We start from the raw sequence: 22,977 nt of genomic DNA, 5'->3' as shown, positions 1-22,977 counted from the left end.
CTCCTAGCAAAATGTAGACATATAAATCAGTAGTTAATTAATATGAGGGGGGAAAATCAGTTGTATGTCTCAAAGTTTCTCAAAACACAAACTGAATCTTTTTAATATATAGGCTGTGTATTTGATATGCGGACTCTCTCAAAAGCCTAGACCAAGTAGATTAGAAGCATCCAATTGCACAGCTATATACAAGATACTGGGTACTGTACAGCAAACCATAACAAAAGGACTTTTCAAAGTTAACCCAATTACCAAATAATGTGATGATAACATTAACTATCGATTGTCTTTTTGAACCCTAAGACAGCAGGAACCTCACATCTCCACTATAGAGCCCCTACTTCCCCCAGTCCTGGAACCCTTGGATAGGGCCCACTTTCCCGTATGCGTCTCCCAATCCATACCAAATAATATTGCATCCGCCGATCACAACCTAACCAACGCAATGATTGCCACCTCAACATGCTTCACCTCAGACTGTGTCCAGAGACTTCACGTGTGGAATGACAACCCTTCAGCTTCATTACTCGGGTGAGGCCTTTCCTTTTATAGTACACTCTAATTTCATCTCAGGTAGTTCACTTTCTAACAAAGTCCCATAACCTAGATATACACCAGTTTCTGTGAGAGAGAGCTTATGTTCACACGTATCCATAAACTACTGCAAAATATATACCTGAAAGCAGAAGTACACTAGAGTTTGCAATGAGTACCTCCCTAACACTTCCTCTCCACTATTCCAAGCTTGGGATCCATGATTGCTCAACAATTTGTTTGGCTTCGTAAGTTAACTCTCTTTTCAATCACCAGGTTCCAGATGCCACCAGGATGCTGGCCAGGCTTCCCTGGATTGAAGACCCCACCAATGTGTCCTGGAGCTCAGCTTCCCCAGAGACACACCTTACTAGGGAAAGAGAGAGGCAGACTGGGAGTATGGACTGACCAGTCAACGCCCATGTTCAGCGGGGAAGCAATTACAGAAGCCAGACCTTCTACCTTCTGCAACCCTCAACGACCCTGGGTCCATGCTCCCAGAGGGCTAGAGAATGGGAAAGCTATCATGGGAGGGGGTGGGTTATGGAGATTGGGTGGTGGGAATTGTGTGGAGTTGTACCCCTCCTACCTTATGTTTTTGTTCATTAATCCTTTCTTAAATAAAAAATTAAAAAAAATAATAATAATTAAAATTAAAAAATCAGAATGGTAGTTACCTCTGGTAAGGAGGGAAGTTGCAAGGATTTGGAAGGAGCATGAAGATGGTTTCTAAGATGCTAAATATTCTATTCTTCATCCCTATGTGACAGTTATATAAATAACATGATAATTACAAGGGTTATATGGACTGATGTCTGAAGTTGAATCTTACTGTTTTGCAAGCACTCACTGTTACATTTTCAGTAATTCTGTGAGTCAACTGTAAAACTCAATCAATAACTAAAAATTAAAGTACACACATGACCAGGGAAACAGCTCAATGATTGGGCTGTTGAAAAATCCTGGCACAGTTTTACTTGGAAAAAAATGCATCAATACTTTTCCAACAGCCCAACTGTAGAACACCAGGCTTGTGTGCCTAAGGTTCCTGGTTCAATCCCTGGTGCCACATGTACTAGAGTGGTGCTCTCATCTGTTTCTCTCCATCTCTTTGTTCTATGTGAAATTCCTTTTCTCATGTGTAATAGAGCAAATATTAAAACACTAAATTACATAAACACAGAATAACCTAAACTTAAAACAATGCTAGTAATTAAAATTTACTTCCTAACTATTCAACTATTTATCTGTGCTTCTGAGGTCTCTAGAGTCTAATGTATGGTAGATACACATTACAATGGCAGATAATTCCATATCTCATCTCAACTCAGTTTAGTGACAGCATGTTAGCAGTCTGAAATTGGTCACAGTGAAAGTGCACCACAGAAATGAGGAAATGATGTAAATTGGGACTCGATAGTTCAGCTAACTGCTTAGACATTATAAAGGAACTGGGGGGGAAACAATAAAGTGCAGGTAAAACACAGCAGTGTGTCATCTCTGTAGTTCTTGCACTGCAAATAGCACTCCCAAATCAAGGATATAATTTTCCCAGTACTTACAAACTATTATCTAATCCATAAGGTTGTTCAAGTGACTGATAAATGAGTGAAGTTCCAGCATGTGTTTTAGTTGTTTGCTTTCATCTTATTTGTTAATGAAAACAAAATAGCACCCAAATCCTAACTACATTCCCATTTATCTTTTAAATGCAAGCACATATTGGCTAGATGCTAAGATTAAGCAATAATTAGCAAAGGCACTCATTCTGTGATTACCTGCTGGCTCTCTAAATCCACACTAGTGCTGGAAAGATAGCTCAACAGGTAGGGAGGGTACATCTTCACATACCTGACTTGGGTTTGAGCCCCAGAGCTATAGGGAGGTACTAGGGTACTACAGTGTCTCTATTTCTGTCTCTGTTTGAAGGAAAAGGCCACTGAGAGCATTGAATTGTGCATGGATGAAGTACTGGGCCTGAAGAAAGGAGGAGAATGGGAAAGAGACTAAGGAGAAGGTAAAAGAGGTAACAATAATGTTCATGTTTGTAAACTATGTGCTACACATCCATTCAATCAGTCATATTTACAGTACACTTGTATGTGAATGTGTATACTCCAACATTCATTTTTATAGAAAATTAGCTATTACGTACTCATCAGGACACTTCTAGTTAGATAATCTTCATTCCCCAAATAGTATCCTCATAACTTGTATACTTTTCTTTCATAAAAAGATTTTATAATATCTGTAAAATAGCAAGTTAACAGCTCTCAAATGAATGTTCTAGTCCTGTTATCTCATCATATTAGACATCCCTAAATTTAATCAGTAATGAGAAGCATAATATTTCAAAACTGGCCAATTATTATATGTAAGTCAATGAAATAAAGTTTTTTAGTTTACGAACTTCATATTGATTCCATCAATATAATTTACTATAATCTAGTCTGAATTCTATTAAAAGGATATGTGTTTTAAACATGAGATCATAATTAAAGCACTGCTCGTTTCACACAGTTAGTTAACCATAACTCAGCAAAATTAACCCCCCCAAAAAAAAAAACTAACAACCTGGATATTAGACCCTAAATTATGAAATGCATAGAAGAAAATACAATGGTCCATTACAGGGCCTTACTATCAAAGATGTACTTGGAAATTCAACTCCATGGACACGTGACACTAAAGTGGGATAAGTATATTGGACTATGTCAAACTGAAAAAAAAAAAAAAGTCTACACATTGAAAACAAACTACATAGGATAAACAGGCAACTCAGTTATTGGGAAAAAAATATTCACACATCACACAAGTGACTAGGGGTTGCTACCAAATATCTATAAATAAATCATTCAGCTCAGTAACAAAAACCAAACAACCCAATAAAAAAGTGGGCCAAAGAACCGAATCATTTTCTAAAAAGAAGATAAGCATATGGCCCATAGACATGAAGGAACGTTCCACCTCTCTTACTACTTGAGAAATGCAAATTAAAACAACAGAGAGAATCTGCCTCACACCTGTGAGAATGGCCTATCCCGACAAAACAGGAAATGGTAAGTGTTGGAGAGGATGTAGAGGAAAGGGGATTCCGTTGCACTGTTGGCGAGAGTGCAAACTGGTGCAGGTAGCCCAGTGGAAATGGAAAAGAGTATGGAGACTCCCTAAACAAATAAAAATGGAGATCCCTTATAACACAAGAATACCACTTTTAGGCACTTATCCACATCAAATAAGCTTTCCACAGTAGAGCTATCAGTAAGTTTTATCTAAATTGTCTTAAACCTTACCAGAGTCTTCAGTGTATTTTAGGGAATCTAGTATTCAAATGAATATTTGAGTATTTATTATCATCATAACTGAACCAATTATCCACTTCAAATTTAAGTGACATTTCTACAAGTTTTCTTACTGTTGTCCTACTTGTTTCCAACTCAGAAAGTATCTTTTACCCTCAAAAAATTAGTTTTTTTTCAATAAAACTTACTTCCCACTGTGATTCAATGACATATCAATGATATAGCTAAAATTTAGAAAGATTTTCAAAGACAACTTAGAATATCCAGAAAAAAACTAGTATCCAACAAAGGCTGCTTAAGAGTTTTTCTCTTAAAGAATCGCACTTAGTGGTCAGCGAGTGAGCTCCTATTTAGAATGTGTTCCTTGCAGGTGCGAGGTCCCAGATTCAAGCCCCAGAATGACATATGATAGTGATGTTCTGCCTTCCATATAAAATATATAATAGGGCTGGGGAAACAGCATAATGGTTATGCAAAAGGATTCTTATGCCAGATTCAATCCCCAGCACCACCATAAACCAGAGCTGAGCAGTACTCTGGTCTCTCTGTATCTCTCTCTCTCTGTATCTATTTCACACACTCTCTCTTTCTCCCTCTTTCATTAAAATAATATAAATGAAATTTTTTAAAATAGTAATTAATAAAATACATAATAAATCCTCAAAAACAGAGCATCACATTCATTTAATTTTCATTTAACTTCAATTTTTTGTTCATTGTGATCACTACACCAACTTCATGAGAATGTGAATAACTACCTAATATCACTCTGAATGGTGCCAAGGACAAAAACATGCAACAACCATATTCTCCCTTCTTATCCCATGTTATGTGAAATTAGGGTAAATACTGGAAGCTCCTCAGTCAGTTCTCAAAGTTATTAGTAGAGTGAGGAGAAAACTTCAGTTCCTACTTTATTGCCTAAAACCCAAGCTAAGGCTAGCTGTGTAACAATGAAGGACAGAGGAAGAATCAAAGGGGACATGGGAGATACAGCTGTCTAAGCATTCAGTGAAGTGAGCTTATAATAAGGAAGAACTAAATCAGTTTTATCAGCAGAAAACATTCATTTGTCAATACCTTTCACCAATTCCAAGAAAGTATGTGAGATGGAATCACTGATTGATTTCTGATACAAAAGTCACTAACAAATTAAAAACATTTTTAAAAATAGTAATTCATTTCAGTGTTCTAGTGAGGTAGAGAAGTAGAATATGTCTTTGAATCCATTTCATGGAGAAATAGAAACACTAAGAAAATACGAGTTTTATTGTATCATGGACTTAATATACACAAAGAAATGAGGTTATCTATTTAAGAATCCTTATTGACTGACCAAAATCATATATGGTAAAAATATGTGAACATAATTCTGAAAGACAGCCACTTGCTATGAATAATAAATTATGTTTTCATTGTAATTATAATGTCATAAATATAATGACATATCCTGAATGTCAAGAAAATTGAAGTCCTTTGTGCCAATTCAATTAAATCATTCATTTATGACATCACAATGGCAATAAGGAATGCTATCATCAAAATTTTATTTTTTTTGCTTTTCTATCACACTTAAGACCAAGAGATATGTGAGGTCATCCTGGCTAGTTTCTTGCTCTGCAAGATTATCTTCAGCATTTTTTTAAGTCCATTTTAAAATTGATATGTAATTTCCACCCAGTACATAATTTCCATCTCACATAATTTCCCTTATTTATTCATGGATCAATTTCCCAATAAATAAATGTATACAGTGGACCCTAAACAAGGAAAATTTTCTTATTAAGGAAAAAATATATTGTTCTACTTAAATTTTACGGATAAAGAATTTTTTTGCCACCAGGAGTTTTGCTGGGGCTTTCTGCCTGCACAATTTCACTACTCCCAATAGACTCCCTTATTTTTTTCTCTTTCTTTTTACAGAAGAGACATAGAGGGAGAGATAAACAGAGAGAAGATAGACATTACAGCATTGTTTCATCACTCGTGAAGTTTCCCCTTACATGGTGCTCTTACACCTGGCTTAAACCCAGGTCTTTTTACATAGCAAAGCGTGTACTCTACTGGACAAGCTATATTCCAGTATCAGATAAAGGATGTACAAATATATTTTAGTATTAATGAACCATATCTCATTTTGTTCTGTATATACCTCATTCCCTTGTAAGTTTCCTCCTACAATTGCTGTACTGTTCATTTTAACCGAAAATAGTTGTGAAAATATTTTAAAACTTTTATTTTGAAATTTTTCACAAAGATTTACTTTACTAAAGATATGTGTGTATTTAATATACCGCTGAGGTTACCAGCATTATAGAATAGTCTTCAAAATGCAAAGACTAATTATCTTTTGAATCAAACTTTTCTTTCAATCTCTTCCATGTCAATGTCAGGGTACTCTTCAATGTCAACAAGAATTATGCTATACACCAGAAGTCATGGGCTGTGATTGGTGAATTATCATAAAGAGAAAGTCTTGCCTTGTCATCTCGCCCTCGTGCTCTATTATCCTTGTCCCTGCCTGTGGAGGGCTTCTCGCCCTTGGATATGGGGTGCGCTCGGCCTACAGGCCCCCGAGCTCCTACTCCCGGCATGTCTTTCCTCAGAGGTCTCACTTCTCGATTGGGGCGCCTTATTTGAGGAGGAGCTCTGACAAGAAAAAAAAATTAAAAGTAATCAATGGCAAGAGTATTTCAATACTACCTTAGTCAATAAAATTATCGAGTCAATCCATGGCCAGTACCTGGCCACACAACTTCTACATCAGTTTTTAAAAGTCCTGTTTTAAAAAATAATAATAACTCAAGAGCTGGTTGATAGTTACCAGATATAAGGAGATGGCATGTACAACAGCAATTATTCAGTAAGAAAAAAAACTTTGTAATCACCTAGAGAGTGCAATACAGACTACACCTATATAATAAGCAGTATAACAGAAAGTCATTACTTTATTGTTGTTCTAGACCAAGAAGCAACATAAAAAATCTGGAGACAAGAATTCAGAATGTCTATTTACATAGTTTAGCAATCTATATTTTACAATTAAAGTGATTTTTGTTTCCGTTTTGGAAAATCTAACATTTCATTTGTCAAATTGCAAACAGAAAAGTTCCAACAATGAAACCTTATGCTCAAAGCTTTTGAGGATATCAAAAGTCATAGAATCACTCAATTACACAGACAACTGTGAATTACTTTTACCTTTAAGTATACAATGTAATCAAGCACACAAAGTAACACTGTGATTCTAATATGAAACACCTCTTCTTCAAAGAGCAAAATTGTTTGAGGCTTCTCAGCACAGTATCAGTCTTTCTTTGGATGCTTGGAGGACACTCAACACTTTGTGTCTAGTCTTTTAATCCTTCCCTGAACTGTCTCTGCCTCCACTTCCTACCACTTCTCTCTATATATAGATGTGCCAGGATCTGTAGTCCTTCCAATGCCAAATGTGTATTTCTCTTTTCCCCACATTATATCTGTTAGCATCCCTTTTCCAGCTTCATATTATCTTTTTGTCTTGCTCCTGATGAAGTTCCCATTTATGATATCAGAAAGTGACACCAATTTACTCTAAGGTTACTAGTATTAGAAAATAGTCTTCAGAATGCAAAGGCAGATTAGGTTTTGAATTAGACTGTTTTTTAACTCAATAAGTTAAAAAATATTTTTAATAAAATTCATCAAAAAATGAGTCCTATAAAACAGTAAAATGAACTCAGATGGTTGCAAACTCAAGGGCAAAATAAAGCTAATGTATTACAGGTCTAATAAATCATCTTCTATATCTGGAATTAGACTGTATAGAAATGGTAAAGATAGGAGAGGCTGATGGAAACTGTATGTCCATCTATTAGATTATCATACAGTGACATCTGCATCCTTGAACGATCTAGTTAAACAATTTATTCCATGCCCACTAGGAGGTAGATAGTCTCTATTATGCTAGTCCTTAGGAAATATAAGTGAATAAGCAATCTTGTGAAACAGCTCTATAAGGAAAGGACTCAGAAAAAACAATGGTTATATGGCATTATCAAATGTTGGGTTACTACAAATGTATGGTTCAAATGTATTATTAGACATTATACCAATAAGATTAAAATGTGATAAGACTGATAAAGAATCAAACATTTTTAAATATTACACTGCTCTATTTTTTAGTATTTCATTGTAATTGCTATGTTTTCTTCTGAATCAGATCCATGGGTATGGCCAAAGGGGAAAAAGAAAAATTAGGCCAACAATTTCTTCTACACAGAACTCACACCAAGTTGCCCTTTTGTCAGCAGCTGTGCCTGCTATTTAAATAGTCTGTCATTGTTTGAAGTCCTGCTTTTTATATGCACAGCCAGCCTGGGGACTCTACTCATAAACAGCAGGCCGTCCCTCATGGCTGCATGCCAGCCTCTAGTCAGCTGCTGGGTTGGCCCTGTAGGGGCTGTATTGCACAGGGGTGAACTGTAGTGAATCCTGAACTATCTCCTCTGCCTTCTCAGATTGTGCTTTCCCCCCTTCGGCTTGCTAGCTGACAGTTGCTGGGGACACCCACTGTAGTCCATTCTGCACACACATCCAATTCAGTAAAGCTGCTGCTGTGAGAAGAGTTACTTAAAACCTCATACACAGGCTGTGTTCGGAGAATTGGATGTTGCCTCCCTTGTTCTGCCACTCAGTAGTCTGATAAGCTCATAAATGGCATGAATGAAACTGCTTGAGAAGCCAGATGTGCTGTTTGCGGCAAGGCCTGTGTCTCACAGGAAGTGTGCCCGTGCCTTAAGCTTTCAGTTCCATCTCACTGCAGCTTGCTATTACATTTGTAACAGACTCTGTCAACCTCCCAAAGGAAATCCTAGATTCTGGTCTCTACTTCCTCCATTAGTGCATCACTGCACAGTGTCATACTTCAATTTAAGGGCTCAGTGACAGCTTCCAGCCGGTGTAAAAAACAAGTCTCAAGGTTTCTTTTACTGCTCCTTTTTTTAAAGGAGACTTTAGTGGTGCCATCAACCTTTGCCCAATAGTCAAACAGAGACTGATACTATGCTGGCCTATAATATTTCAAACACAGGGAATACTAGTAGATCTACAGATAAAAGACCAGGATGTCTATAATGAGCTTCGATCTCATATTTGAGTATATCTCCCTTTAGGGATGGAAAGAAATGCCTATTCTATCATTTGCAAATGAATCTTATTTCCTTCCAAATTCAATACTTCCTCATTCTGAGTTATATTATCAACACTAATATATAAATGCTCTGATAAGCACTGCTATGTCCTGCTATGTGTCAGAATAGATATATAATTATATAGTTACACAAAAGACCGTCATCTATCTATATATGAACATGAACTATAGCTACATGAAATAATGGACAAATTCCAAGATAATATTATTGAGTAAAAAAGCAAATTGAAAAAAGCATACACACTATGCACCCAAGAAAAACAGAATTGGTTATAGCTCTAAATGTATATGGCAAAAGTGTATAGAAAGGCAAGAGGGTGATAAACACCAAATTCACGACAGTGTCTAACTCTGAAAGGAGAGGGAAGGAAATCAGATGCAGGGGAGCTCCTAATGGGCCCTCATGGGTAACAGTATAGTTCTATATCTTAAACTGTGCATGCGTGTGCGCACACACGTGCGCACACACACACACACACAGATGAAACTCTAGACTTGCTATAAAGTTATTGGCATGTCCCAGCAACACACATGTTCTGGTGATGTGGGCTCAGAATACACATCTTCAGTTGAGCCTGTTGGGTTCCTGCTCAGCAAATGTCTACAAAAGATCGGACAGTAGAAGTAAAACTGGTTCATGGAACCAAACCTTCATAAATCCAGAAAGTCAAAGGAAAGGCAACCCCTTCACTCCATGCCATACTAAGCAACAGGATCTACAGAACCATAAGATATCTTAATTTGTTGCAATATTGGACCTGAATACATATAGATGATTTCCAAGTTTAATAATATAACAGCTGTTCTAAAGACATACTACATTTAACTTTTGTAATTCTTGATAAAGTTTACTATCTCCTTTGTAACTCGTTTCCTATGACTTCTGTGAAATTAATATAAATTAAAAAAAAATGGCCACAGGAGCAGTGGATTTGTAGCGCAGGCACCCCAGCAATGACCCTGGAGGCAAAAACAAACAATAAAAAAAAAAGAATTCAGATCCAATATTACAGTGAATGAAATAAAATATTTCTAGTAATTAATTGAAAAAGGGTAGTTAAAGACAATACATACAGAGAATCCATTATAAAAATTTACCAGGCCCAGGTGGTGGCGCACCTGGTTAAGCACACATATTATTATAATGTTCAAGGACCCAGGCTGAAGCCCCCAGCCCCCCAAGTGGTGAAGCAGTATTGCACATGTCTCTGTCTCTCTCCCTCTCTATCTGCCCCTTCCCTCTCGATTTCTGTCTGTCTTTATCCAATAAATAAATATAATTTTAAAAAGAATTTGTCAAAGGAAGAAATAGAGAAAATAACAGTAAAGTACAGCAAGGCAACAATTTCATTCAACAAAAATGTAAAAATAATATCCTCTGATTTTCCACTGCCTCATTCCCATGCCTTAGTTTATCTCCAGTGAATTAGAACTTCCATCTTTCTGCTGTCTTAATATAAATAAATTTTGAGACACAGTGTAATTAAATATCTAGTTTTGGGAATATCCACTATAACTGCTAATGGCCAATGATCAAAGAGGATATAATGTGTAGAAAACACAGGCTAGTATCAAGAGAACTGAAGGTTATTTTAAGCTGGTATTTTGCAGAAACTCACTTTTAACTGGTTCTAGGCTCTTGCCCCTTTTCACTTGGGATCCACTCCTCTTAGAAGATGGTGGTGGGAGAACAGACAGATGGCAGAGTAACTCATGTCTGTCTCTGATCTTAGGACTTTTCCACTTCCACCTATTCTTAGTTGGTGTGACTGAGCTTCACTACCTGCAAGTCAAGCCATCTAATGCAGTTTTCGGGAACCTGGTAAATCAGCTACTGTAACTACCCTAAAAGCCAAGGCCTTTCGTTTTTTTCTATAATCTAGAATTTCAAAATAGAAGTTTCAAATGAGTGGATACTGAACATATAAAATAAGTGCTTCCTACAGACAATTCACATGAAATAAATTAAATTGTCAGAATGGCTTTCCACTCTTGGGATACTTTAGACTGGAACTAAAACAGTTGAAAAATATGAATTCTCACCCTCAGATTACCTTTCTTGATTCTTTTTTTTTTAAATTTTTTAAATATTTATTTATTTTCCCTTTTGTTGGCCTTGTTTTTTTAAATTTTTTATTGTTGTTCATATTGATGTCATCGTTGTTAGCTAGGACAGAGAGAAATGGAGAGAGGAGGGTAAAACAGGAGGGGAGAGAAAGACACCTGCAGACCTGCTTCACCGCCTGTGAAGCGACTCCCCTGCAGGTGGGGAGCCGGGGGCTCGAACCTGGATCCTTATTCCAGTCCTTGTGCTTCATGCCACCTCCACTTAACCCTCTGCGCTACCACCCAACTCCCATCTTTCTTGATTCTTTTCCCTCAAAGTAATCCAAAGAAAATTTCCACAAGCTCTCAGCCCCATATCTACACACCTCTCTATATCCACAGCCCTAGGCCTCTCTTCAGGACACAATCGCCCCAACACCTGAACACCAGATTCCATCTCCTCTTGCTACTCAAGGATAATGCTCCAGTATTTGTCTGTTTCCACAATAGCATTCTCATAATATAATGCTTTCTAAATTATTAAGTCCTGGCTTCATGTCCTCTACAACTACCATTTAATTTCTCTGATGACCCCCTCCACACACACACACACACACACACACACACACACACACACACACACACACACAAGACTCACTAAAAGGATTGAATTGTACTCACTGTTTTCAATTTCTCTCCAATCGACTCCATTACTCTTTGCCACTCCATCAGACCTGCTCATCAAGGTTACCCATGAGCTCCATGTTGCTAAACCCAGTACAGTTCCCAATCCTTATTTAAGCTATACACAAAATTTTATAAACTTGCTTAGGCTCCTTAGACTGCTTAAGCCTTTGTTTCTTCCTTTAAAAAAATATGGATGATAATAATAGTATCTATATTAGGGGGTGGTTGTAAAATTTAAACAAGAAATAAGTCACATAAATAGCCTATTAGCACAGTACTTGATGCAGTTAAGAACTCTATAAATGTCAGTCACTGTGGGTAACAGCAACACTCCTTACATACTACCACATAGTCTATAAACAAAGCCTGTGCCATTCCCCCAGAAAATGAACTTTAAAAAGAACAGAATTTGGAAATGGCAAGAAAAGAGTACAATCTTAACCTGTCAATCACATTGGGCAAAGAATAACCTAAAATTTTATACCTTAGAATTCCCTGGATGTTTATGAGCCGCAAATACTATCACAGATACTGATATCTCTTAAACTCTAGTTCCCATTTGCAAATCCCATTTAACATCTTGATCTAGATACTCAATTATCTGTGCCGGCGTTTCTCTCATCCCGTCATCGGTCACCAAATTCAGCTCATTCTACCTCAGTAATGGCTCTCACACACATTTTGCAATTTGACCTACACTATAATTTCAATGTGGTCTTCTCACACACAATATCAGTATTTTATTAAACATTTTTAATCACCTCTAACAAAGATTGTACCAACTGGATAACAAATCTTTATGTCATACACTAGGGTATATATCAAAATGTAGCCACAGGTACCAAAAAATATATAAAGCAGGGGTGAGGAACCTCTTTTCTGCCAATGCCATTTGAATATTTCTTTTTCTTTTTTTTTTGATATATATGAAAATATTTTACTTTTATAAAATGATTCCTCCCTGAGCAACACAATAATAGCAGATTTTCTTCTTTTTAAACAATTTCTTTTTTAAAATTTTTTATTTATAAAAAGGAAACACTGACAAAACCATAGGATAAGAGGGGTACAACTCCACACAATTCCCACCACCAGAGCTCCATATCCCATCCCCTCCCCTGATAGCATTTGAATATTTCTAACATCATTTGAGGGTCATACAAAATTGTCAACTTAAAAGTTACCACTTAATATTACTATGAAAAAAGCTTGCAGATTTCTTAATTTCAAGTCACAGCTTCAGTTGCCTTGGCAGGACAAGACCAAATGATTCTGCAGACCACATACTCAGTGTTTGTAGGCCTGATGTCCCCCAGCCTTGTTATAAAGGAAAGGAACATAACAGAGTGGACAGAAACAAGACTTGTGAAGTTGCAAAGATCTGGGTTCAAATCCTGTATCAGTTATATTCCTGACAATCTCTAGAAGCTTCAGTTTGCTCAGTTGTAAGTGGGGTTCATAGTGTGTAAATAATCACAGTAATAATTTCATAAGATCATGGAAGGCTTAAATAAAATAATGTCTGTAAAATGTACAGTGACTAATAATTATCTTTCTTTCCCCAAAGATGGTCAACACTTCACATGCCCTTTAAAAAGAAAAAACATATTCTAGCTGCCAGAGTTGTTTAAAATGTTTCCAAAAACTAAGGATTTACATAGAATTTGTAGCGAGGAAAAAAATTTCCTTGGGGAATTTTATGAATGAGATCATCATTTTTAATTCTGTCTTTTATCTGAAAGAACTTCATTTTAGAGCTGGCCATTCATTATCTCCTTACTAGGCGCCAGTTACTGTGCTACGTTTACACAGCCCCATACTCATCACAGCACTGGTCACAATAGTCAAGAGTTAGAAATAACCTAAATGTCCATCAAAATGCAAGTGGATAACAACTATGTGTCATATGTACACACCAAGCTATTATTTTTTTTTAAGAAAAAGATAAAATTGGGCCTGGCTGTGGTGTGACTGCTGAGTGTACACATTCCCAAGCACAAGGACCTAGGCTCAACCCCCTGACAGGGGAAGTCTCACAGCATTGAAGCAGTGCTGTGGGTGTCGCTCTTTCTCCATCCCTCACAATGTTTCTCTCCTATGGCACTATTATTTAAAATATTTTAAAAGAAAAAGATAAAATCTTGCCATTTTCAATTCCCATTTTCAATGGAAAAATCTATTGAAATAACTCAGACAAAGAAAACTCTCTAGATTTCACAGATATGTGGTAGATAAAGACACAATGATAAACTCTGGGTTCTCTGTGGGAGGTGGGAGGATGGGGACACGGAACTTGGTGGTGGGTGTGGTGTAGAACTATATCCTGTGACCCTACAATCTTGAAACCCACTATACTCAAATTAAAAAATTTGTAAAAGAGACTAAATAAATTAATCAAACAAAAACAAACTTTTTGACTACAGAAACAAAATAGTTGTTACCAGGAGAAAAGAGGGAAAGAGGGCAAATGAGGTAAAATTTATAGAGTGATGAATGGGGACTAGCATTCTGGTGGTGCCCTTAATGCAGTATATACAGATGTTGATACAGTAATCCCTACACCTGAAAACTATTTAACATTATAAATCATTTACTTCAATAAAAGAGAGAAATTCAAAGGAAAAATGTTCATACTACCAAAATCACCTAGAGACTCAACACCATCCCTATAAAAGTCCAAGGGTAGGTGCTGGGCGGTGGTGCACCAGGTAGAGGGCACATGTTACCATACTCAAGGGCCTGGGTTCAAGCCCTCAGTCCCCATCTGCAGAGGGGAGGCTTCACTAGCCTTGAAACAAGTAAAACAGGTATCTTTCTCTGTCTCTATTTCCTCCTTTACATCTCAATTTCTCTCTGTCCTATCAAAATAAATAAAGTTTTAAAAATAAAATTCCAAGGGAATTTTCACAGAAATAAAAAATCAAACCTTATATTTGTACGGAGCCACAAGCTATACTTCTAAAATGTCAAAATAATCATGAAAAAAAGAGGAGGAAAGCCAAAGGCACTATAATTCTTAATTTCAAACTATACTACAAAGATGTCATAATTAAATTTGTATAATACTGGCAGAAAAAAGATACTAAGCAGTTTAACAAAAAAGAAAACTCAGACATAAACGCTTGCTTGGTCAATTAAGTATTTGTCAAGGGCATCACGAACATTTAGTGGGGAAACATGAAAACAGCCAGAAAAAAAAAGAATTGAATCCGTATCTTATACCAGTCACAAAATGAACTCAAAATCAATCGAAAAAGAATTAAGTATAGGGCCTCTTACAGGAAAAGTCCTAGGAGAGACATTCCATGATATTTTTCTTCACAAAATTTTTTTTGATAGAACATCAGAAGTACAGAAAAATCAAAAATCAACAAGTAAGACTAAACTAAAAAGCTTCATAACAAAGGAAACAAAGAAAAAACTTACACAACAGGAGAAAACAACTGCAACCATATATTATTAATAGAAAAGGGGTTAATGTTAATCTTTTAAAATATTAAAAATATAAGATAAACTCAGTAAGAAAAGAAGATCTATTTGAAAAAATGGACAAAGGAGTTCAGTCAGACACTTTCCCAAAGAAGACATCCAAATGGCCAATGAAAATGTTAAACATAACTAATATTTAAGAAGAAGAAGGAGACAATGGAGGAGGAGGAGAAAGAGAAGATAGAGAAGGAGAAGAAGGAAAAGATGGAGAAGGAGGAGGAGAGAAGAAGATCAAAACCTGACTAAGACTGGAGAGAGGGGACACAGTAGACGCCTGCACTGCTGTTGGGAAATTGTGCAGATGTGGTCGAACATTGGCAGGGCCCACAAACCACTATATTTCCATGCAAGTATTATATACAGATCTCCACCATGTTATCCCCTCAGGGTATTGCTAATTCAGATAAAACCACTGTAACAGTTGCTAAGGACGCTTCCACCTTCCCAACATACCTTTTGCCTCTCTCCACCCCCTTTCCTAGCCAATCCTGTCCCAAATTGCCACTTCCAGAATTCTCCCATAAAAGCCTCTCCTGTTTCCACTTTCGCTCTCTTCTCTTTTTTCTCTTACGCAACCTGACCCGGAGAAGGGCTGGTAGGCACAGTGGGAGGTGGCCATTTTGCTAGCTCCACGTGGCCTAAACCTCTGTGCTCTCACCCAATTCTGGCGCACCCACGTGAATAAAGATTTGCAAATGGGGGGAGGACATGGACAGAATATTCACCACAGAAGAGATCCAAAAGGCCAAGAAACACATGAAAAAATGCTCCAAGTCTCTGATTGTCAGAGAAATGCAAATCAAGACAATAATGAGATACCACTTCACTCCTGTGAAAATGTCATACATCAGAAAAGGTAACAGCAGCAAATGCTGGAGAGGGTGTGAGGTCAAAGGAACCCTCCTACACTGCTGGTGGGAATGTCAATTGGTCCAACCTCTGTGAAGAACAGTCTGGAGAACTCTCAGAAGGCTAGAAATGGACCTACCCTATGACCCTGCAATTCCTCTCCTGGGGATATAGCCTAAGGAACCCAACACACCCTTCCAAAAAGATCTGTGTACACATATGTTCTTGGCAGCACTATTTGTAATATCCAAAACCTGGAAGCAACCCAGGTGTCCAACAACAGATGAGTGGCTGAGCAATACACAATGGAATACTACTCAGCTATAAAAAATGGTGACTTCACCGTTTTCAGCCAATCTTGGATGGACCTTGAAAAATTCATGTTAAGTGAAATAAGTCAGAAACAGAAGTATGAATATGGGATGATCTCACTCTCAGGCAGAAGTTGAAAAACAAGATCAGAAGAAAAAAAAAAAAGTAGAACCTGAAATGGAATTGGCATATTGCACCAAAGTAAAAGACTCTGGGGTGGGTGGGTGGGGAGAATACAGGTCTAAGAAGGATGACAGAAGACCTAGTGGAGGTTGTATTGTTATATGGGAAACTGGGGAATATTATGCATGTACAAACTATTATATTTACTGTTGAATGTAAAATATTAATTCCCCAATAAATAAAAAATAAATTTAATTTAATTTAAAAAAGAAAAACCAAGCAAAAAAAAAATGATTTTCATCCTGCTCCACCACGAGTTCCTGGTCTCTTCTCTCTCCCCCGAAATGCAACCCGACACACTGCTGTGCATGTGGCCCAGGCTCAAGCCCCATCAACACATGAGAGATGCTGTGGCAGCAAAAGAAATATTGCTGCTATAGTGTCTCCTCCTCTCTCTCTCTCTCTCTCTCTCTCTCTCGCACACACACACACACACACAAACACACACACACACACACTATAGTAGGTATCACCTCGGATCTGCAAAAAAAGTCCATCATCAAGAAAATAGAAGTGCCAGTCAGGATGTGGGGGGGGGATACTTGTGCACTATTGATAAGAAGGCAAATTTGTTCAGCCACCATGGAAAATAATATAGAGGTTTCTCAAAATATAAAAAAAATGCAACTATGAAATGATTCAGCAATTTTGCTCATGGGAATACATCTAAAGGAAATGAAAACAGGTTATCAAAAAGACATATTCAATCTCATGTTCACTATAGCATTGTTCACAATACAGAAACAACCTAAGTGTTGGATAGAGTTGGATAAGTACTGGATAGAGAAGACCACACACACACACACACACACTCTCTCTCTCTCTCTCTCTCTCTCTCTCTCTCTCTCTTTCTCGTATTTTCAGTCATGAGACATTAAGTCTGCCACTTGCCAACAATGTGGATGAAGTTTGTAGACATTATACTACTGCTAAATCAGACAGAGAAAGACAAATAGTATATGAGCTCATTTAAATATGAAATCTGAAAAGCCAAACTTATAAAAACAGAGCATAGTCATTTCCATGAGCTGAGGTTGGGGGGGGGGGGTGAGGAAATTGAGATGTTCTTTAAGGGTACAAATTTAAAACTAGTATATAAATAGTATACAGTAATACAATTTCTAATAAAAGATTTTAAATCTAATTGTAACTAAAATCTAATACATATCAGAGACTATAAACAAAACTGTATTACAAATTTCAAAAATGCTGAGAGACTACATTTAATTGTTCCAATACAAAAAAGAAATGATAACTATCTGATGTGACCGCATGTTAGCTACTGCTATGGTAATATACATTTAGCAAATCAACTATTTGCATACTATAAACTTGCACAGTGTTATATTTCAATTAAATATTTAAAAAATGGTTATACCAGTTTTAAAGTAGAAGCATATTTCTGAATCTCTAATATTTTATAGAATTAATAAAACTGGTAAAGGTGTAGTGTAAATTGACAGTTATTCAGGCAGCTTCTTTTTTATTATCTTTATTTATTTATTGGATAAAGACAGCCAGAAATCGAAAGGAAAGGGTGGGATAGAGAGGAAGAGAGACACCTGCAGGTAGGGACCAGGGACTCGAACCTGGATCCTTGTGCATTGTAACATGTGTGCTCAACCAGGTGTGCCACCACCTGGCCCCAGAAGCATATTTCTGAATTGATGAATTTCTCATTTTTTTTGTTTTAATATACCCATAAATACATAATTTTCAAGTTCTGATAGATCAAAGAAGCAAATAACCTATTTCTGTTTTTTCCCAGTTATAATTTTTAATTTTTTATCTCTATTTTTTTAGTATTTTTCTTGGGACTCTGATAAGAACCTTGTGACTGCTGAGCCAGTATCTTCTCATTTTATAAAAAGGAGGGAGGGGGGAGAGAGGAGAGAGAGTGAAAGAGAGAAAGAGAGAGAAGAGATGGGGAAAGATGGGTGGGTGAGGAGGGAAGAAAGAGAGACTGCAACGCACAGTTCCATCAACCACAGCTCCATTTTTTGCTTTTGTCTGTTCTCATGCCCTGCAGGACATCACACCAAGAGCCTCACACATGCTAGGAAGCACTCCATCACTCACCAAGCTCCCTCCCAGGTCCCTGAAACACTGTCCTTCTAGGGGGCAAAGTGACTGTAATTCAAAACACCTGAAACTGGGCACGCCTGAATAAAGCACAATATTGTTGTATAAGTGAGAAAAGAATAATCATCCAATGTTTTTACACTGGGAATCATAAAATTATCTGTAACTCAATGGAAAAGAGCCTTGAGAACAAGTGAACTGCTTTTCACAGTTCCTTCAATGCTTATAGGAAACTTCAAGAGATCAACAAGCTGAGTACATAATCAAAGTTGCTGACCCACAGGAAACTTATTTTCTATGATGAAACAGTCTGGCTGCAGCACTGCTTCACAATCAAGCGGGCTAAAAGGCCAGAAGACCCACACTCAAACACAGGTCTAGCTTAACTCAGAGTCTCTAGATCTGTTTCTTCTCTGGTAAAATCAGTCATTCAATGTCATCAATGCCTCCTATTTGCCAAACCCTTGGCCAGCAGAGGAAGTTTGTTGTTTATTACTTGAGTAAATAAAACCATGGTCCTTGTTAAAGAAATCAACATAACTACTATGAGCAAGTTGGGCAAACTGAAAAAAGGCTTAACAGAGGAGTGACAGTTAAGCTAAAACTTAAAAGAGTGACTATGAATTGCTTAGTTTGGGGTAAGAGTTACAGATGTTACTTGAAGAAAGAACAGCCTCTACAAAGACAAGAAGACAAGGAAAAAAGAAAAGGATGCTTTAACGTAGATGATGCATATGATAGCATCAGCATACCAATTTAAAGTCTGTGCCACAGTCAGGAATCTGGCCTTTAGGGAGTCAGGTGGTAGCACAGAGGGTTAAGTACACGTGGCGAGAAGTACAAGGACCAGTGTAAGGATCCTGGTTCGAGCCCCAGCAGTGAAGCAGGTCTGCAGGTGCCTATCTTTCTCTCCCCCTCTCTATCTTCCCCTCCCCTCTCCATTTCTCTCTGTCCTAACAACGATGACATCAATAACAACAACAATTACTACAACAATAAAAAGACAACAAGGGCAACAAAATGGAAAATAAATAAATAAAATTTAAAAATTTAAAAAAGGAACCTGGCCTTTAGACAACTTTAAGTCAATTATAAGAAGTGTGGTGGTTATCAATAGGAGGTGGGAGAGTGCGCACATAGAACTTTGGTGGTGGGTGTGATGTAAAACTATACGTGGTGATTTTACACTCTTCTAACAAACTATTAATAACAAATGAAAATTAAAAAAAAAGAATTTTAAGTCAATTAACCCTTACCCATAAGGTTCCTTATATAAAACTATGGAAATCAACTATAGATCCAACCAGATGAATTCACACAATGAATTCACAGCATTTCATTTAAAGTTGTTAGTGTCTTTTAAAATAAAAAGTCATCTAAGTTTTGATGCTGATGTTCTGAAATCTGAAAGACTTCCTTTAACAATAAACATCAAGATGTACACAGCAATAAGCACTCCACAAGGATGCACCTCTAGTCTTCATCAAATACAAACTGTAAACCTAGAGCTGTGGAAATTCTAACAGAGAGTGGCATGTACTTGCCCTCACTATGGAAATACAATTAGCACAAAAAGAGAGCAGAGAATCCTTCGGGGACGGGCGGTGGTGCACCCGGTTAAGCACACATAGTACTAAGCACTAGGACCCACTCAAGGGTCTGTGTTTGAGCCCAGCTACCCACCTGAAGAGGGGATGTTTCACAAGTAGTGAAGCAGGTGTCTTTCTCTCTCCCTCTCTATCTATCCCTTCCCTTTCAACTTCTCTGTCTTATTGAATAAAATGAGAAAAAAAAAAAAGTAGAAAGTCCTATTTACCTGTGTTCTGCAGGTACAGGGGGTGGCCACACAGCAGGATCCCTAAATAGTTCGTCTTGACAGGACACCGGAAAATCTGGAGGCTTGTCGATTTTAAAACTTTCTAAAGTGCTGACAATACTTTTAACTTGTTCGTATTCTTCCAGTAATTCCTGACGAACCTTAAAAAAAAATAAAGCAGCCCTTATGATAGAAACTATTTCAACCTTAAATGAATAAGAAATAATAGTTATAGAATATAAACTTTGTTAATGATATCCAAAGGATAAAAATGATATTAAAATATATTCAAAAACAAAAGAAATATTTTAAATGACATAGGTAGATGGGCAGGCATTAGCTTGACAAATGAAGATAACGACATGCCTTTCTGTATAGGAAATAGTAACATATCTTTCACAATTAAACCACTTCTACTAAGAAATATAATGAACATCAGTACAATTCAAAACAAGCAACAGCAGTAGCTAGTTATGGCTCCCAGAAATCCATAAAGCAATGCTAAATGCTTTCGATATATTTAAAACAACTTCCTCAAAATTGTCAGCCAAAATCTTCACCAACATTTACCCTCAGTATCATTTAACAAGACATGCCTCTCATGAACATCTGAGAGCTTGGCATGGTTGAAAGTACTATGCATTGCCACTACCTATTGCTACTTTAAAACTCCGTCACCTAAAACCGGAATTGTTTTAAGTTTCCTCAGGTATGGGGCCAGGCGGTGGTGCACCTGGTAAGCACATAGCGTAAGTTTACTCAGGTACTAACTAGGTAACATTTATTTTAAGTTCAGAGGCAAGATTTCTCAGGTATTAAAAAAAAAAAAAAACCACTACTGAGCATCTCCTCAGTGGAAATCTCTGTGTTTTAATAATTGTAAGTACAAACTAATTTTAAAGGCAAGCAGAAAATATGTTGAAATAGATTGGACATACTGAAATTTACACTAATAAATTCATTTCAACCAGTACTTTTTGAACCAGAAAGCACACTTTGATGTAGAATAGGGCATAAGGACTTACTTTATCTTGAATGGTATACAGATAGGAACATATGAAAAGCTGAAAACCAGGGAGGCGGGTGGTAGCGCACCGCGTTAAGCACACACAGTATGAAGCGCAAGGGCCAGCCTAAGGATCCCCACCTACGGGGGGGAGGGGGTCACCTCACAAGTGGTAAAGCAGGTGTGTAACTTTCTTCCCCCTTCCTCTCTTAATTTCCCTGTCCTATCCAACAACAACAACATCAATAATAACAATAACAACAACAAAGGCAACAAAATGGGAAAAAATGGCCTCCAGGCACAGTGGATTCATAGTGTGGGCACCTAGCCCCAGCATTAACCCTGGAGGCAAAAAAAAAAAAAAAAAAACTGAAAACCAGAGAAAATTTAGGTATAATTCAACTGCTAATCTAGGAAAACTTCATCTGCTGTACTTGGATATTGATCAATTTTAGAACCTATTGGACAGAAACACAGTAGAAAGGAAGTGGTCAGTGAACAGTACCAGTCTCTACTTAACGCAATTACGAATATGTCAAAAATATTTCCATGCCAGAATAATAGACCACTCTTGCCTGTGGCTAGTAGGCAGAAGAGAACAAGCTAAAATTTAAATTTTAGTTAGAGCAAGTCCTCACTCAACATAATTTGACAACACTTAAGTCAGAAAATGATCCCTAACACAAACCTACCCTGAAAATGTAGTGAAACATCAATTTCTGACTAGTGGGAGCGTTAGAAGAAACACTTGAAAGACATTAGTACATAAAATGGAAACTTCAAAGAAACATCTGACTTTGTACTTTTAATTTTAAAGTGATCTGAAGTTTTAAGAGTAAGTGGGGAAATTACAATTCCAATTTTTACTAACTGTACTATTATATAATCAAGTTGTTCAGTCAAAAACATAACAAATATATTAGTGTTTTTCTGCTATTAGATTACTGCCTCCTTTTTACTTGTAAGGAGTCTTTTGAAAGAAAAGGAAACTTTCTTAGAGGAAAATTTTGATTAAGTAAGTTTAGCTAGTTGTAGAAATGAAATGGAAAAGGCAAGTAGAAATATCTTATTTCAAGAATGTTTAATGACACACAATTAGGCAACTGATCATGAGAGTAACAATTAAAAGCAGATTCGGTCAGAACTCAGTATCTTTGAAATAGGGCTTGTTTTTTTTTTTTTTTTTTTTTGCCTCCAGGGTTATTGCTGGGCTCGGTGCCTGCACCATGAATCCACTGCTCCTGGAGGCCATTTTTCCCCCCTTTTGTTACCCTTGTTGTTGTAGCCTTGTTGTGGCTATTATTGTTGTTGTTGATGTCGTTTGTTGTTGAACAGGACAGAGAAAAATGGAGAGGAGGGGAAGACAGAGGGAGGAGAGAAAGATAGGCACCTGCAGACCTGCTTCACCACTTGTGAAGCGACTCCCCTGCAGGTGGGGAGCTGGGGGCTCGAACCCAAATCCTTATGCTGGTCCTTGCAC

At 37.2% G+C, this 22,977-nt stretch overlaps 1 protein-coding gene across 8 annotated transcripts in view; it reads right to left on the bottom strand.

Annotated features, from left to right (window-relative positions):
- The window catches only part of KATNAL1 (katanin catalytic subunit A1 like 1), a 239,003-nt gene that overhangs the window by 39,020 nt on the left and 177,006 nt on the right, over positions 1–22,977 (bottom strand). For all 8 annotated transcript variants that reach the window (XM_060191680.1, XM_060191679.1, XM_060191681.1 and 5 more), the window contains 2 exons: positions 20,492–20,652; positions 6,317–6,485 (listed from right to left, as the gene is read on the bottom strand). In XM_060191680.1, coding sequence (XP_060047663.1) covers positions 6,317–6,485; positions 20,492–20,652 — 330 coding nt within the window. The remainder of the gene's footprint in view (positions 1–6,316; positions 6,486–20,491; positions 20,653–22,977) is intronic.

This window comes from Erinaceus europaeus, chromosome 5 (assembly GCF_950295315.1).
Source record: "Erinaceus europaeus chromosome 5, mEriEur2.1, whole genome shotgun sequence".
Lineage (NCBI taxonomy): Eukaryota > Metazoa > Chordata > Mammalia > Eulipotyphla > Erinaceidae > Erinaceus > Erinaceus europaeus.
The sequence above is the reverse complement of the archived record's forward strand: the minus strand, read 5'-3'. Positions and strand labels throughout refer to the sequence as shown.